The sequence below is a fragment of the Hemitrygon akajei genome, chromosome 4 (assembly GCF_048418815.1).
Source record: "Hemitrygon akajei chromosome 4, sHemAka1.3, whole genome shotgun sequence".
NCBI classification, from domain to species: domain Eukaryota; kingdom Metazoa; phylum Chordata; class Chondrichthyes; order Myliobatiformes; family Dasyatidae; genus Hemitrygon; species Hemitrygon akajei.
The window spans coordinates 9,002,851-9,018,586 of NC_133127.1; the positions used below are offsets into that span (position 1 = coordinate 9,002,851).

Genomic DNA, 15,736 nt, shown 5'->3' on the forward strand with positions numbered 1-15,736 from the left:
AGGCCTATGATAATGGTTCCCTCCGCTAGCCTGCAGGTCATCCTTGGCCAAGCCCATCCCCCCACCCGATCAGGGTCACAGAAGCCACGGGAGCAGGTGGTGGACGGTCGAATGAGCGGCTGGTGCAGATCACAATTCCTGGTTATGTGACCACTGACACCAGGCAGACGTTCTCTGAAGAGTATTGATAATGGCTGGGGTCACCCGTCTTGTAAAGACACTGTCCAGCAGAAGGCAATGGCAAACCACTTCTGTAGAAAAATTTACCAGGAACAATCCGGGTCATGGAAAGACCATGATCCCCCACGTCATACGACACGGCACATAATGAACAAATGAGTAGGCAGTGCAAACAAAGGAGCAAAATCATGAGGTAAAGTTTGTGGGTTCACGGACCATTCAGGACTCTGATGGCGGAGGGGAAGAAGCTGTTGAGTGTGTGGATGGGGCATTTGGAATATTGTGTACATTTCTGGCCACCCCATGAAAGGAAGGACCTGGAGACCGTAGAGAGGGCGCAGGAGTCATTCACGAGGATTCTGCCTGGGTTAGGGTGTACGAGCTATAAGGAGACATTGGACAAACTTGTGTGGTGCTTCCCTAGAGCGCTGGAGGCTGAGGGGAGACCTCGTAGTTTTTTTAAGTTCTGAGAAGCAGACATACAGCAAGGTGTCAGAACTGTTTCCCCTGGCTGGCAATGGCAGGCACCAGAAGAGATGCTTTTAAGGTCGGGGTGGTGAAGTTTATAGGCAAGGTGAGGGACAAGTATTTTTTACACAGACAGTGACAGGTGCCTGGAGCGGGTTACTAGGGCACGAGTGGAAGCAGTCAGTGTTGTGGAGTTTAAAAGGCTTTTATACAGACACGTGAACATGACAGGAATGGAGCGATGTGGTTAACACTCGGGAGGAGGACATTTAGTATAAACAGACATTAATCAAAGATATAAACGCACAACAGATTGCGCTGAATGGCCCGTCCAGCAGTTAGAATGACGTTCTACAGCACCAGCTGTAAGACTGGGGTTCAATTCCTGCCGCTGGAGTTGGTACATTCTCCCTGTGACTCTGCGAGTTTCCTCCCACACTCTAAAGACATAGAGGGCGAGGGTTTAGTAAGTTGTGGGCAAGCTACGTTGATGCCAGGAGCATGGCAACACTTGCGGGCTGCGCCCAGCACATTCCTTGGCCGTGCAGGTCGCTGACGCAAAGGTGGCGCATGTCACCGTATGCTTCAATGTGTGCGTGACAAATTAAGAGAGTCCGCAGTGCTGAAAGTGTTGTACGTTCACCATTAACACCCATCGGCTGCGAAGAGCACACTGGTCCCACAATGGTGCATCTTATTCGGCAGGTGCTCACCTGATCCGCTGCTGCGGGAAGGGTATCTTAGCTGGCCGTGTCTCCCGAGGTAAAACCGTAAGCGGAGCCACGTTCGAACCACCGGACTGCAGCGAGCGTTGGGTGGCCCCGGGGGGCGGGGCACCGTCGGAGGGGGGCAGGATGGGGGAGGGAAGGTCAGTTATTCTAGGGTTAGTGACGGCCACAGGGTGAGGAGTGGAGAAGGCCACAGGCTTGTTACTTCGTGCAAGAGGTCCTGTCCGCTCTACTGTGAGGTTAGTGGCGTGCAGGGGGGGTGGTGCGGACTGGAGGTGAAGGTCCTTGAAGCTGAGCCCCTCCTCGAAGGAGGTCTCACTGTCAGCGGAATGTCTGAGGGATCCGGCTGAGGAATCCCCCTGCACCTCGGGCTTCTGACCATTAAAGGCCTGAAAGTCAGTGTTGTGGGCAGACAGATGCCCGCCGTGGGGCAAGATGCCTGCCTTTCCTGTTACCCGTCCCTGGTTCTGTTTTATGGTCAAAGGTGGGCATGATGCAGTGGGGAAATTCTCTGCCACGAAAGGTTCCCCTTCCCCAGGCGGCTGTTGTGAAACGAATTCCTCTTCACTGCCTCGCTGCCCCAACAAGAGTTCTTCTCCGTTGGGCCACTGTTCCGAAGCAGATTCTTCTCCCCTAGCAGGCTGTTCCAGGGTAAGTTCCTCTCCCCCTCCGGACTGCTTTAACGCAGAATCCTCTCCCCCGGCACAGGGCTCCAACACACATGCTACTCGCCCAGTGTGCTGTTCCATTTTCGTCCCAGCTGTTAATAGCTCACTGAACTCTGAAGAGCTGATCCTGGCCTCGAGATGCACAGCCTCGGCCTGCTGGCAGCTCCTCTCCGCTTCCGTGGTGAGCGCTTCCATTGAGTCCCTCTGCGCAGAAGGCTCCCCCACTTCCTTCCCTGCACCATCTTCCACCTGAGTCTTCAACTCTCCAGAGAACTCCTCCCCACTTATCAATGGGGGGTCAGGCGTGCCTGGCAGACCCTCGATGGCCGTGAGGAAAACCTGCTCCGAACGGTCAGTCTGATCAGGCCAGGCCACGCCATTTTCCCTTTCAGGAAGTGCCTGCTGTCTCTTCAGACCTGCCAGCAGACTCTCCTCGACCACTGAGACAGTCTCCTCTGAGTTTACACCAGCAGTTGTTTTCAATGCAGCGGGCTGCATTTTGACAAGTTGACACGGCTGGTGGACTTCAATTAGCCCTGAAGATGGAGTTTGCTGAAAAACATCCAATTTGCTTGAATTTCCATCACTGCCAATTGAGACGTCTATTCCCTCTGCAGAGAGTTTCGAAAGACAGGTCTTGTAGTGCTCAAACCCTGTGTTTTCATTTAAGCTCAGCTCAAAGGTCCCACAAGAGGCCTTCCCCTTGGTTACCACCTCATTTGATGGTCTAACTGGTTCCTCAGCGTCAGACGGTGTGGAGCAAGAGTCAGTCCGTTCAGGATTTACCTCATCAGCAGCTGGGCTGGAGACCACAAGGGAGGCTCTTTGTTCGAACCCTCGGTCTACCTGTTGTTCTGATAACTGCAGAGCTGTCGCCATGCAGCCAAATGGCATCTTTATCTCCTGTCGATCCTCCGGCACACTGACCCCGTCCCCCTCGGCCTGGCTGATATACACAAGCAACCTGGGTGGCTTCGGAGGTGGTGGGCCGGTCAGGTGAGGAATGGCGTTCCTTTGGTCCGCACTGATCTGGAGTTGCTCCTCACGGGGCGCGGCTACGTCCTGCGATCTACCTTCTGGTCCACCCTCACACCCTGCACCAACCCTGTCAGGTGGAGAATCTGGGCACGCATCACCTTGGGCCTTGTCCGGGGATGTGGCTACGACCTGCAGCTCACTTTCAGCCTCGCTCACACTCCTGCCCCCCTCCGGCAGCACTGAAGGTATATCTGCATCACTCTGTCCAGGTCGTTCAGCCGGAATCTCTTCAAGATGCACCGTGAGGGAATCGAGGCTGGCTTTCGTTTCGAGGCCCCTGTCACCAAAGGTGCTGCTTTGCATCACGGGAGGCATGGCTGGAGGAAAAGCATTCAGTACAGAATGGGTTTTCAAATCTGCATCCACTGTAACTTCGCTGTCCCAAATCACACCGGAGGACATGTCATCCTCAGTCCTTGAGCCAGACAAGTTCGTCGGACAGCTGCCACTTTTGGGCCCGGCATGGACTTGTGCAACCAAAGGACTCGTTTTGACGTTAAGTTCAGCCCTTTGCACCAACGTAGAGGAGCGATCACCTCCCTCCAGACTCACTGTTTTAATTTCCCTTGGCACAGCAGAAGCCACTGGAACACTCGAGTTGCCCACTGGCACAGCACTTGTGGGCATCCATTGTGAGAGCACTTCTCGATCTCTGATCTCAGCATCAAGTCCTGGGGAAAGGAAGGCAGCAGACTGCTTGGCTACGTCTGGGACTACTGGTGGACTGGACATAGCTGATGGCTCCAATACGTGGACGCAGCTTGTGCTCGCTGAGGTCGCAGCGGATGCCGGTGTAGACGAAGGAGGACTGCAGGGAATCAATTCTTCAGCTGCAGGTACTTCAACGGCTGACCAGCCTCTTTCAGTGGACCCGGCGGTGCTTGGAGAAGGCATCGATGCATTGGACATCTCTTGAGCCCCAAAGTGTAAACTGGAGAGAGAGGACGTGAATGGAGGAGACTTTAATATCTGGTCAGCTAAGAGGTCCTGAAAGAACGGGTTACTCTGCAGAGAACTGAAGAAAGGGTTTGTAGCTGGCTTTGGGGACGGCACAGGCCCTCCCTCCGCAGTCGCGAACGGGTTAGTGTTAGACGGAGAGTCAGGGTGGGTGGATAACTGAGGAGGAGTTGGAAGGAGGAGAGGCTCAGGAGGAGGATGCATTGGGAAGCAAGGAGAGAACGAGGGAGAATCGAAACTGGTTTCTACCACAGGAGACACTTCCAGGCTGTAGAGGGAAGACAGAAGAGTCCTCCTGGTTAGTACTGCGTTAGGGCCAAACACAACAGTCATAGTTCAACCTTTCTTTCCAGACAATCACAATTCTAATAACTTTCTGTTAAAGAATTTGGCAGTGAAATACCCCTGAACAATCTTTGTTCTTAAAACTGCTCCCTTTGGCACCCCAGTTTTTAGAGCTACGTTTGTAATCACAGCACTGGAATGTAAACTCTTTAAACCATTTTTATAATGCTGTTTACATTGTAAATGAATACTGACATTCCTGTATTTGTGCACATTTTATTCCATGTCTGTTCTTCTAGCTTCATTTTTAGACCACACCACCATCACAGGAGGAGGATTAGGCCATTTGGCCCATTGAGACTGCTCCAGCTTTCTATCATGGCTGGTTTATTATTTCTTTCAACCCCATTCTCCTACCTTCACCCCGTAACCTGTAACACCCTGATGCATTGACCTCCACTTTAAATATACCCAATGACTTGGCATCCAGAGCCGTCTGTGGCCACGAATTCCACAGATTCACTGCCCCTGCTTAAGATATTCCTCCTCATCTCTGTTCTAAAGGAACTTCCTTTGAACTAGAGGCTGTGCCCTTTGATCCTAGATAACGTCACTATAGGAAACATGCTCTCTACATCTACTCTATTGAGGCCATTTCAATATTCGAAAGGTATATTATCATATAAAATTCCTTATTTTCTATAATAGTTGAATATTGTTCTCTTTTGTTGCACGCCTCACCAACAAACCACAGCATTCACATAAATGTTTATGTGAGGCCATGGGAGCAGGTGGCGGATGGTCGTATGAGCAGCTGGTACATATCGCAAGTCCTGGTTATGACACCAGGGCAGACAATTTCTGAAGAGACTGCCTTATGGTCTGTGTCCTGACGAAGGGTCTTGGCCCGAAATGTTGACTGTTCGTTTCAACGGATGCTGCCTGACCTGCTGAGTTCCTCCAGCTTGTTCGTACGTGTTGATTTGACCACAGCATCTGCAGTGTACTTTGTGTTTATTAGTTTCTGAAGAGTATTGACAATGGCTGGGGTTTACCCGTCTTTTGTAAAGACTCTGCCCAGAAGAAGGCAACAGCAAACCACTTCTGTAGAAAAATTTGCCAAGGTCAGTCCTGGTCATGGAAAGACCGTGATTGCCCATGACATATGACATGGTGCATAATGAACGAACGAACGAGCTCAAACACAGACCGCAACAATCAATACAGTAGAGGAGAGGCTCTTCAGCCCACAACATTGTGCCGATCTTGATGCCAATTTAAACTAAATGCCCTCCTCCCATCTATCATCCATATCCCTCCATTCCCTTCAGAGTCATGTGTTTTAAGAGCCTGTTAAACTCCACCAATATTACCCTGGTAACACATTCCAGGGACCTACCACTCCCTATGTAAACAAAAAATGCCTTTAAGGCCTGCCCCTTCTAACCTTAAAAGCACATCCTCTGGTGTTTGGCATTTGGTGTTTAACAAATTGCACAACATATACTGGCGGCATTAAACCAGATTCTCATTCTGATTCTACCCTGGGGAAAAGATTCTGTTTGTCAACCCTCTCGTAAGTTTTGAAGACCTCTTTCAGGTTCTGTTTCCGTTCTGGTTCAGGTTTTCAGGGTCTCAAGAGAACAGCCAAAGGTTATCCAACCCCTCGTGATCACTTCTGCTCTCTAATCCAGGCAGCATCTCGGTGAACCTTTTCTGCACCCCCTCCAAAGCCTCCACGTCCTTCCTGTAATAGTGTGACCCAGAACTGCAAGCGTTTCCAGTTGGAGGTAAACTACTGTTGCTTCAAAATACTGTGGACCATAAGATCATAAGGATATAAGAACAGAAATAGGCTATTTGGCCCATCAAGTCTGTTCTGCCATTCGATTAGGCCCTTCCAGCCACATGACCCAGCAGTCCACCGACTTAACCCGAGCCTAATCACAGGACAATTTACAATGACCAACTAACCTACCAACCGGAGGTGGGAGGAAACCGGAGCACCGAGAGGAAACCCACACGGTTATGGGGAGAACGTCCAAATTTCTTACAGGCAGTAGTGGGAATTGAACCTGGGTTGCCTGCACTGTAAAGCTTTCTGCTAACCAGTAAGCTAGCGTGCCATGCTGAGAGGGATTTATTATCCCTTTCAGCCTCATTCTCCTAACTCTCCCTGTAATCTTTGACACCCTTATTAAGTGAGAACCTATCAATCTCTGCTTTAAACATACCAATGACTTGGCCTCCACAGGAGTTTGTGGCACTGAATTCCACAAATGCCACTGTTTCCAAATCTTCTAAACCCGTGGTAATTGGTTTACTGATATCATAAGCAGTGAAAAGCTTTGGTTTGCATACCAGACAGATCGCCTGAAATGTCGACTGTACTCTTTTCTATATATACTGCCTGACCTGCTGAGTTCCTTCAGCATTTTGTGCGTGTTCCTTGGATTTCCAACACCTGCAGATTTTCTCTTGTTTGTAAGTAAACTGAGGGAGTACAGAAGGAAACCAAAACAGCTTACAGCATCAGAAACACAAGAGATTCTGCAGATGCTGGAAATCCAGAGCAACACACACAAAATGCCGGAGGAACTTAGCAGGTCAGGCAGAACAGTCAACATTTCGAGCTGAAACCTTTCATCAAGTCTCCTGCTGACAGCCCTAGTGCAGGGTCTTGACCCCAAACGTCATCTGTTTATTCCCCTCCATAGATCCTACCTGACCTGCTAAGTTCCTCAAGATTACCATGGTATCTGCATCTCACTGTAGTTCATAAACACAATAAAGTCCGCAGATGCTGGAAATCCAGAGCAACACACGCACAATGTTGGAGGAACTCAGCAGGTCAGCCAGTATCTATGCTGGATACTGACAGGAGGAGCCAAGTGGGTAGGAAAGATAAAGGGCTAGAGTGGAAGGATTCTGATAGGAGAGGAGAGTGGACCATGGGAGAAAGGGAAGGAGGAGGGGACCCAGGGGGAGGTAAGAGGCCAGAATGGGAAATAAAAGAAGAGGAGAGGGGAGGGATATAATTTTTTAGTGGAAGGAGAAATCAGTAATCATGCCATCAGATTAGAGGGTACCCAAACAGAAGTTGTTGCCCCTCCATCCTGAGGATGGCTTGCAGAATATAGTATACAGTTACAGAGGAATTGCAGTGCAGGTAGAAATGCAAGGTGCAATAGCCATCACAAGGTAAATTAAGTGATCAGTTCATCTTTAGTACACAAGAGGGTCGTTCAAGTGTCTGATAACAGTGGGATAGAAGCCAACTGCTGAACAAAGAGAGGGGTGCACTCAAATTTTCGTAGCTACTGCCTGAGGAAGGGGGAAGAAGAGGGAATGTTGGTCTCCCATAATGCTGGGTGCTTTGCTGAGGCAGTGGGATGTTGGTCAGAGTCCACGGAAGGGAGGTTGGTTTCCATGATGGACAGGGGCTGCATTCTCCGCTTTGCCCCTTTGGGAGGCCACGTTATTCACAAGCTCGACTCTTGAAGCTGGCTTCTGAGCTCTTCCCAGGAAAGAGACTTCCAGGCAGACAGGGGAAAAGATTCAAGGATAGTTCGGAAAAATTGCCACATTCCCAGTGAATTCTCGAGATTCCTCACTAACTCAAAGCGGAGGAGGAACATTCTGGAGAGTGCAGAAAATCTCGGAGACCATAAAACCAAAAGGCATGGGAGCAGAATTAAACCTTTCAGCCCTTCAAGTCTGCTCCACCATTCCATTATGGCTGATTTATTATCCCTCTCAACCCCATTCTTCCACCTTCTCCTCATAACCTTTGACACCCCCACTAATCAAGAACCTATCAAACTCTGCTTTAAATATACTCAATGACTCGGCCTCCACTGCCATCTGTGGCAATGAATTCCTCAGATTCACCATCTCTGGCTAAAAAAAATTCTTCCTCATCTCTGTTCTAAATGACTGTCCCTCCATTCTGAGTCTGTGTTGTTTGGTCCAAGACTCTCCCACTATTGGATACCTCTGTTATAAGAATGCAAGAACATAAGAAATAGGAACAGGAGTCGGCCATCTGGCCCGTCGAGCCTGCTCTGCCATTCAATAAGATCATGGCCGATCTGGCCAGGGACTCATCTCCAGCAAGCATAGGCCCTGAGCTATCAAACACTCTCGTGTGTTAACACTTTCAGTTCTGGAATATTTTTCCTGGACCTTCTCTGGACCCTCTCCAATGCCAGCACATCTCTTCTTAGATAACAGGTCCAAAACTGCTCACAGTCCTCAGCACTGCATCTTTACTTTTCAGTTCTAATCCAATATAATCCAGTATTGACTTCCAATATAACTCGGAGTCCTGCCATGTGCAGAAGTTCGCTGATGACACGGCCATAGTGGGGTGTGTCAGGAATGGACAGGAGGAGGAGGAGGAGGACAGGACAGGACAGGACTTTGTGATATGGTGCAACTCAAACTACCTGCGTCTCAATATCACCAAGACCAAGGAGATGGTGGTGGACTTTAGGAGATCTAGGCCTCATATGGAGCCAGTGATCATTAATGGAGAATGTGTGGAGCAGGTTAAGACCTACAAGTATCTGGGAGTACAGTTAGACGAGAAGCTAGACTGGACTGCCAACACAGATGCCTTGTGCAGGAAGGCACAGAGTCGACTGTACTTCCTTAGAAGGTTGGCGTCATTCAATGTCTGTAGTGAGATGCTGAAGATGTTCTATAGGTCAGTTGTGGAGAGCGCCCTCTTCTTTGTGGTGGCGTGTTGGGGAGGAAACATTAAGAAGAGGGACGCCTCACGTCTTAATAAGCTGGTAAGGAAGGCGGGCTCTGTCGTGGGCAAAGTACTGGAGAGTTTAACATCGGTAGCTGAGCGAAGGGCGCTGAGTAGGCTACGGTCAATTATGGATAACTCTGAACATCCTCTACATAGCACCATCCAGAGACAGAGAAGCAGTTTCAGCGACAGGTTACTATCGATGCAATGCTCCTCAGACAGGATGAAGAGGTCAATACTCCCCAATGCCATTAGGCTTTACAATTCTACCGCCAGGACTTAAGAACTTTTTAAAAGCTAATATTAATGCTTTTTGAGATAGTGATTTAGATGCATATCATATTTTTTTTACTGAGTTAAGTATTGTATGTAATTAGTTTTGCTACAACAAGTGTATGGGACATTGGAAAAAAGTTGAATTTCCCCATGGGGATGAATAAAGTATCTATCTATCTATCAATCTATCTAGAAAAGGATCTTGTTGATTGTAGGGATGAACTACAGCGGATTGAAAAGCTTAACCATATAGACATTAAAAAAGAGGATGTACTGGAGCTTTTGGAAAGCATCAAGTTCGATAAGTCTCTGGGACCGGACGAGATGTACCCCAGACTACTGTGGGAGGCAAGGGAGGAGATTGCTGAGCCTCTGGCAATGATCTTTGCATCATCAATTCGGACGGGAGAAGTTCCAGAGGATTGGAGGGATGCGGATGTTGTTCCCTTATTTAAGAAGGGGAGTAGGGATAGCCCAGGAAATTGTAGACCAATGAGTCTTACTTCAGTGGTTGGTAAGTTGATGGAGAAGATCCTGAGAGGCAGGATTCATGAACATTTGGAGAGGCATAATATGATTAGGAATAGTCAGCATGGCTTTGTCAAAGGCAGATCATGCCTTACGAGCCTGATTGAATTTTTTGAGGATGTGACTAAACATATTGATGAAGGTAGAGCAGTAGATGTAGAGTATATGGATTTCAGTAAGGCATTTAACAAGGTACCCCATGCAAGGCTTATTCAGAAAGTAACGAGGCATGGGTTCCAAGGGGACATTGCTGTGTAGATCCAGAACTGGCTTGCCCACAAAAGGCAGAGTGTTTATAGACAAGTCATATTTAGCATGGCCGGTGACCAGTGGGGTGCCTCAGGGATCTGTTCTGGGACCCTTACTCTTCGTGATTTTTATAAATGACCTGGATGAGGAAGTGGAGGGATGGGTTATTAAGTTTGCTGATGACACAAAGGTTGGAGGTGTTGTGGATAGTGTGGAGGGCTGTCAGAGATTACAGCGGGACATTGATAAGATGCAAAACTGGGCAGAGAAGTGGCAGATGGAGTTCAGCCCAGATAAGTGTGAAGTGGTTCATTTTGGTAGGTCAAATATGATTGCAGAATATAGTATTAATGGTAAAACTCTTGGCAGTGTGGAGGATCAGAGGGATCTTGGGGTCCGAGTCCACAGGACACTCAAAGCTGCTGTGCAGGTTGACTCTGTGGTTATGAAGGCATATGGTGCATTGGCCTTCATCAATCGTGGGATTGAGTTCAAGAGCCGAGAGGTAATGTTATAGCTATATAGGACCCTGGTCAGACCCCACTTGGAGTACTGTGCTCAGTTCTGGTCACCTTGCTAAAGGAAGGATGTAGAAACCATAGAAAGGGTGCAGAGGAGATTTACAAGGATGTTGCCTGGATTGGGGAGCATGCCTTATGAGAATAGGTTGAGTGAACTTGGCCTTTTCTCCTTGGAGCGACGGAGGATGAGAGGTGACCTGATAGAGGTGTACAAGATGATGAGAGGCATTGATCCTGTGGATAGTCAGAGGCTTTTTCCCAGGGCTGAAATGGTTGCCTCAGGTTTAAGGTGCTGGGGAGTAGGTACAGAGGAGATGTCAGGGGTAAGTTTTTTACTCAGGGAGTGATGAGTGCGTGGAATGGGCGGCCGACGATGATGGTGGGGTCAGATACAACAGGGTCTTTTAAGAGACTTCTGGAGAGGTACACGCAGCTTAAAAAAATAGAGGACTATGGGTAACCCTAGGTAATTTCTAAAGTAAGTACATGTTCAGCACAGCTTTGTGGGCTGAAGGACCTGTATTGTGCTGGAGGTTTTCTATGTTTCTAAATTAAATTATTAGCGTAAAAACAATCATGAGGTAGTGTACATGGGTTTGTTGCATTTTATTCTGGTGGATAAGGAAGGAGAACGAGGAATAAATCAGTTATGATCCAACACTGGTCAGATTATCCTGCCGATTAGGGGCCTGTTTGTTTTTCTTCCCCGTCTGAATCATTTACCAGAAATATGGTGCAAGACTGCTGGAAGCAGAGAAAGCCAAAACACATCCAGCTCTTCCTCTTTCACTGTCTCAATCCCATCTCCACAGCCCCTTCAATCTCTAAAATACAACCCGGCTTCACAAACTCTCATCTTCCCAATCACTGGCCTTAATCCTGTCAAGGTGGTGCCAGCATATATCACTCCTTCAGTCAACATCTTCCAGATAGTCTACAAAGTGACCTATTATACTTCTTTTATGTCTGTTTTTCATCTTAATTGTGTTTCTGGAACTGTTAGAGTCTGGGATTTACAGTCTGGAGATTGATTGATTGATTGATCCAATGCTTTGCTATCTCCGAGAAAATTCTAGCAAACTCTTACACCACCTCCCAACTTGTCACTCTCCCCCTCTACATCCTTGGGACAATGCTGAGGATGTTCTACGAGGCTGTGGTGGCCAGTGCTATAATTTTTGCTGTTGTGTGCTGGGGCAGCAGGCTGAGGGTAGCAGACACCAACAGAATCAACAAACTCATTCTCAAGGCCAGTGATGTTGTGGGGGTGGAACTGGACTCCCTGACGGTGGTGTCTGAAAAGAGGATGCTGTCCAAGTTGCATGCCATCTTGAACAATGTCTCCCATCCACTCCATAATGTGCTGGTTAGGCACAGGAGTTCATTCAGCCAGAGATTCATTCCACTGAGATGCAACACTGAGTGTCATAGGAAGTCATTCCTGCCTGTGGCCATCAAACTTTACAACTCCTCCCTTGGAGTGTCAGACACCCTGAGCCAATAGGCTGGTCCTGGACTTATTTCCACTTGGCATAATTTACTTATTTCTGTTTTTATTTTGCTGTATTTCTACTCTATTATTGGTTGGTGCGACTGTAACGAAACCCAATTTCCCTCGGGATCAATAAAGTATGTTTGTCTATCTGTTTGCGTGGATTCATCATGACATCTAAGGCTTTGATAGATTTCTATGGAATGTGTGGTGAAGAGTGTATTAACAGCTTCAATAATAGCCTGGTATGGAAACACCAATGCCTTTGAATAGAACCAACAAACTCAATTTCAGGGATCCTTCATCTCATGTTCTTGATATTTATTGCTAATTTATTTATTAATATTATTTCTTTATTTTTGTATTTGTACGGCTTGTTGTCTTTTGCACACTGGTTGAGTGCCCAAGTTGGTGTAATCTTTTATTGATTCTATTATGGCTTTATTGAGTATGCCCGCAGGAATCTCAGGGTTGTATATGGTGATGTAATTTGTATTTTGATAATAAATTTACTTTAAACTTTAAAGATACAGCGTGGTAACTGGCCTTGCGCTCTCAACGAGTTCACGTTGGCCAACTGCACCCATATGACTATTTAATCTACTAACGCGCATGTCTTTGGAATGTGGGAGGAAACCGGATCACCCGGAGGAAACCCAGGAATTCATGGTGAGAGTGCAGAAACCCCTTACAGACAGTGGCAGAAATTGAACCCAGGTGTTCCTCGAGCATTTTGTGTATGCTACTCAAGCATCTGCATAATGTCTTGTGTTTATACCCAATCTCTTCTAGCGTATACCCACAGTGAACTGCTCTGTTTCCTTCTCTTTTACGTTGCTTTCCCCTGAAGCACAGCCTTCAGCTCGACTGTTAATATCATGCAAAGAACAATCTGTTGAGAGAGCATCCGTGGGGGAAGAGGAGTTGTCAACATTTAGGGTCCTGACGGAAGGTTTTGACCCAAAACTTCAACAGCTCCTGTCCCTCCACAGATGTTGCCTGACTCACTGAGTTCCTCCAGCGTCTGCTGTCTCATGTGCCTCAGTAAAGCCAAGTTCCAGATTCTATAATTCATTTTTATTGAAGTTTCTGATGGATTTACTACAGAGAACAGAACAGCGAGCCAGACCATTGTTCTAATCCTGATGCCATTTGTTTTTACATCTTCGTCTAGTGCATCATCCATTTCCCTCTGTTCCCTTTATTGTCATCTGCCCATCTAACAGCTCCTTAAACACCACAACACTATCTGCTTCCACTCTTACCCTGGTAACCCATTCCAGTCACCTACCTGTCTGTGTAAAAATCTCACCCCTCATGCTGCCTTTAAAATTTCATCCTCTAACCTTAAAAGCACGCGCTGTAGTTGGAATGATTTGAAGCATCATCAAATATTCTAGCAATTTCTACACATGAAGAGCATTCTGACTGGCTGCATCAAGACTGCTCTGAGTCAGCTATGAAGGCCCCGTTGCACAGGATCGCAAGATGCTGCAGAGGGACACAGGCTCAGCCATTTCTGTCTTCTTCTGTCCCTTGTCCAGTATTACTATGTCTGGTTGGTCGGCCAGTACCTGCTTACCAGTCTGTATTTGGAAGTCCCGAGGGATCTTAGCTCTGTCATTCTCCACGACCTTCTCGCATGTTTCCCATTTGGACTTGGGAGTGTCCAATCCATACTCAGAATAGATGTTCCCGTAGACAATTCCTGCAACTTGGTTGTACTGTTCCTGCCTGCACCTTGCACCCTGCTACTACGTGCTGGATTCCTTGCCCAGAATATATCTTGGGTCTTGCCTGGTGTGATAGACCCCTGCTTCTATTGCTCTTGTGCTCAGCGCCTGTTCTTGTGCAGCCATGAGCAGTGCCTCTGTGCTGTCCCTCAGCCCTGCCACTTCCAGCAGTGGGGACAGTACATTCCACATTTGATGGTCACTTGTGCTGTTAGCTTTGAGTTTACTTCCAGCATTGTCCTCCAACAGCCCACTGAGTTCTTGATGAAGGTCCTTAATGTTTTGTTGGCCGTGTACAGAGGCAGGCATTCCAAGACCCACGTGTAGGGCATTGAGTCGTGTGCATTCTGGTAGTCGAGCCAGGCTGTGTTTAGGTTGGTTTGCCTGGTCTTGGAGTCTTGCATGAATGCTTTGTCTACCAGTAGTTGGAGCTTGGAACCTCTGAGCAGGTTCAGGAATTTACACACATCTTCCCTCAGCTTGGTGGCTATGATGCTTGGTGGGAGCTTCCATGTTAGCGGGCAGGTGATAGGCCAGTAGTTTGATGGTGTTGATCCTTTGTGAGGAGCTTTCATTCTGAGTTTTGTCCTTCCTCGAGTTGGCCAGTCAGGGTGGGAGCCTGCTTCAAGCAACTGGTTTATTTGAGCTGCCAGCCTTGTTTGTAATACTGTCAGTTTCTTCAGCCAACAGGCAAGGATCAGGTCAGGCCCTGGTGATGTCCAGCTCTTCATACTTGCTGGACATCTGCTGCTGTGATGGTGACTGGTTCTTCCTCTAGGTGGTTACAGAGGCTCGCTTGTATGTCTTTCAGACATTGGTGTTATGCGATGCTTCTCTCTCCCACACGGACATTCTGCAATTGCTGGGAATCAAATGACCTTGCCTGGTGTCCCAGGGCTGGGTGTGTCTGTATCTGTGCCACCCCGCGCCCCTGGCACTCCTTCTCTGCCGCCTGTCACACCCTCCCACGGCATTCCTTTGCCATTCCCAACATCCTTTGCTCCAACCAGATCTACAAACTCACTCTCTACTCCATGTTGACAATACAGTACTGTGCAAAAGTCGTAGGACCCTAGTTACATATACTGTGTGTGACTAAGACTTTTGCACAGTACTGTACATATAATATATAATTTATAACATTTAATTCAAATACATTCTTAAAGCAATTTATAGTTGTTTTTAACATCTTGCACTGTACTGCAGACACAAAACAACAAACTTCATGACATACGTCTGTGATAATAAACCTTATTCTGATTAAGAGTGAATTTTCTTCTATGGATATCCCCAACTTTTTATCTCCTTCCACAACACTATTCAGATACATTTTCCACAAGAACAAAATACTATTGGCCACTTCCTGTTAGGAAAGGATATCCTGGTTGTGTCCAGGAGAGATTCACCAGGCTAATTCTTGGGATGGGAGACGTGGCCTATCAAATGTGCTTAAAGAAGGTATGTCAATAGCCTTTGACGTTTGGAAGAAAGCACAAAAACATAGATGCTGTGGGTGTTTGATATGGAGATTTTTCTCTAGAGCAGGGGTTCCCAACCTGGGGTCCAAGGACCCTTTGCTTACTGGTATTGGCCTGTGGCATGAAAAGTTTGGGAACCCCTGCACTAGAGGGAGAGTCTAAAATGGATAGGACAAGATCAGGTATAGTCACTTAAGAACATTGAACTTAATAGCACAGTACAGATCCTTTGGCTCATGATGTTGTGCTGATTTTAACAAACTCTAAGATCAATCTGGCCCTCCATTTTTCTATTATCCAGAGTTGTTTAAATGTCCCTAATGTATATGTCTCTATCACCACCCTTGGCAGGGTGTCCACACACCCTCCACTCTCT

At 47.5% G+C, this 15,736-nt stretch overlaps 1 protein-coding gene and 1 long non-coding RNA gene across 4 annotated transcripts in view; one reads left to right on the forward strand and one right to left on the reverse strand.

Moving 5' to 3' along the window:
- The window catches only part of LOC140726114 (uncharacterized), a 99,783-nt gene that overhangs the window by 26,692 nt on the left and 57,355 nt on the right, over positions 1-15,736 (forward strand). The gene's annotated exons all lie outside the window — the stretch shown is intronic.
- LOC140726112 (uncharacterized) overlaps positions 1-15,736 on the reverse strand; it is a 100,176-nt gene that overhangs the window by 12,793 nt on the left and 71,647 nt on the right. For both annotated transcript variants that reach the window (XM_073042064.1, XM_073042063.1), the window contains exon 4: positions 1,362-4,013. In XM_073042064.1, coding sequence (XP_072898165.1) covers positions 1,362-4,013 — 2,652 coding nt within the window. The remainder of the gene's footprint in view (positions 1-1,361; positions 4,014-15,736) is intronic.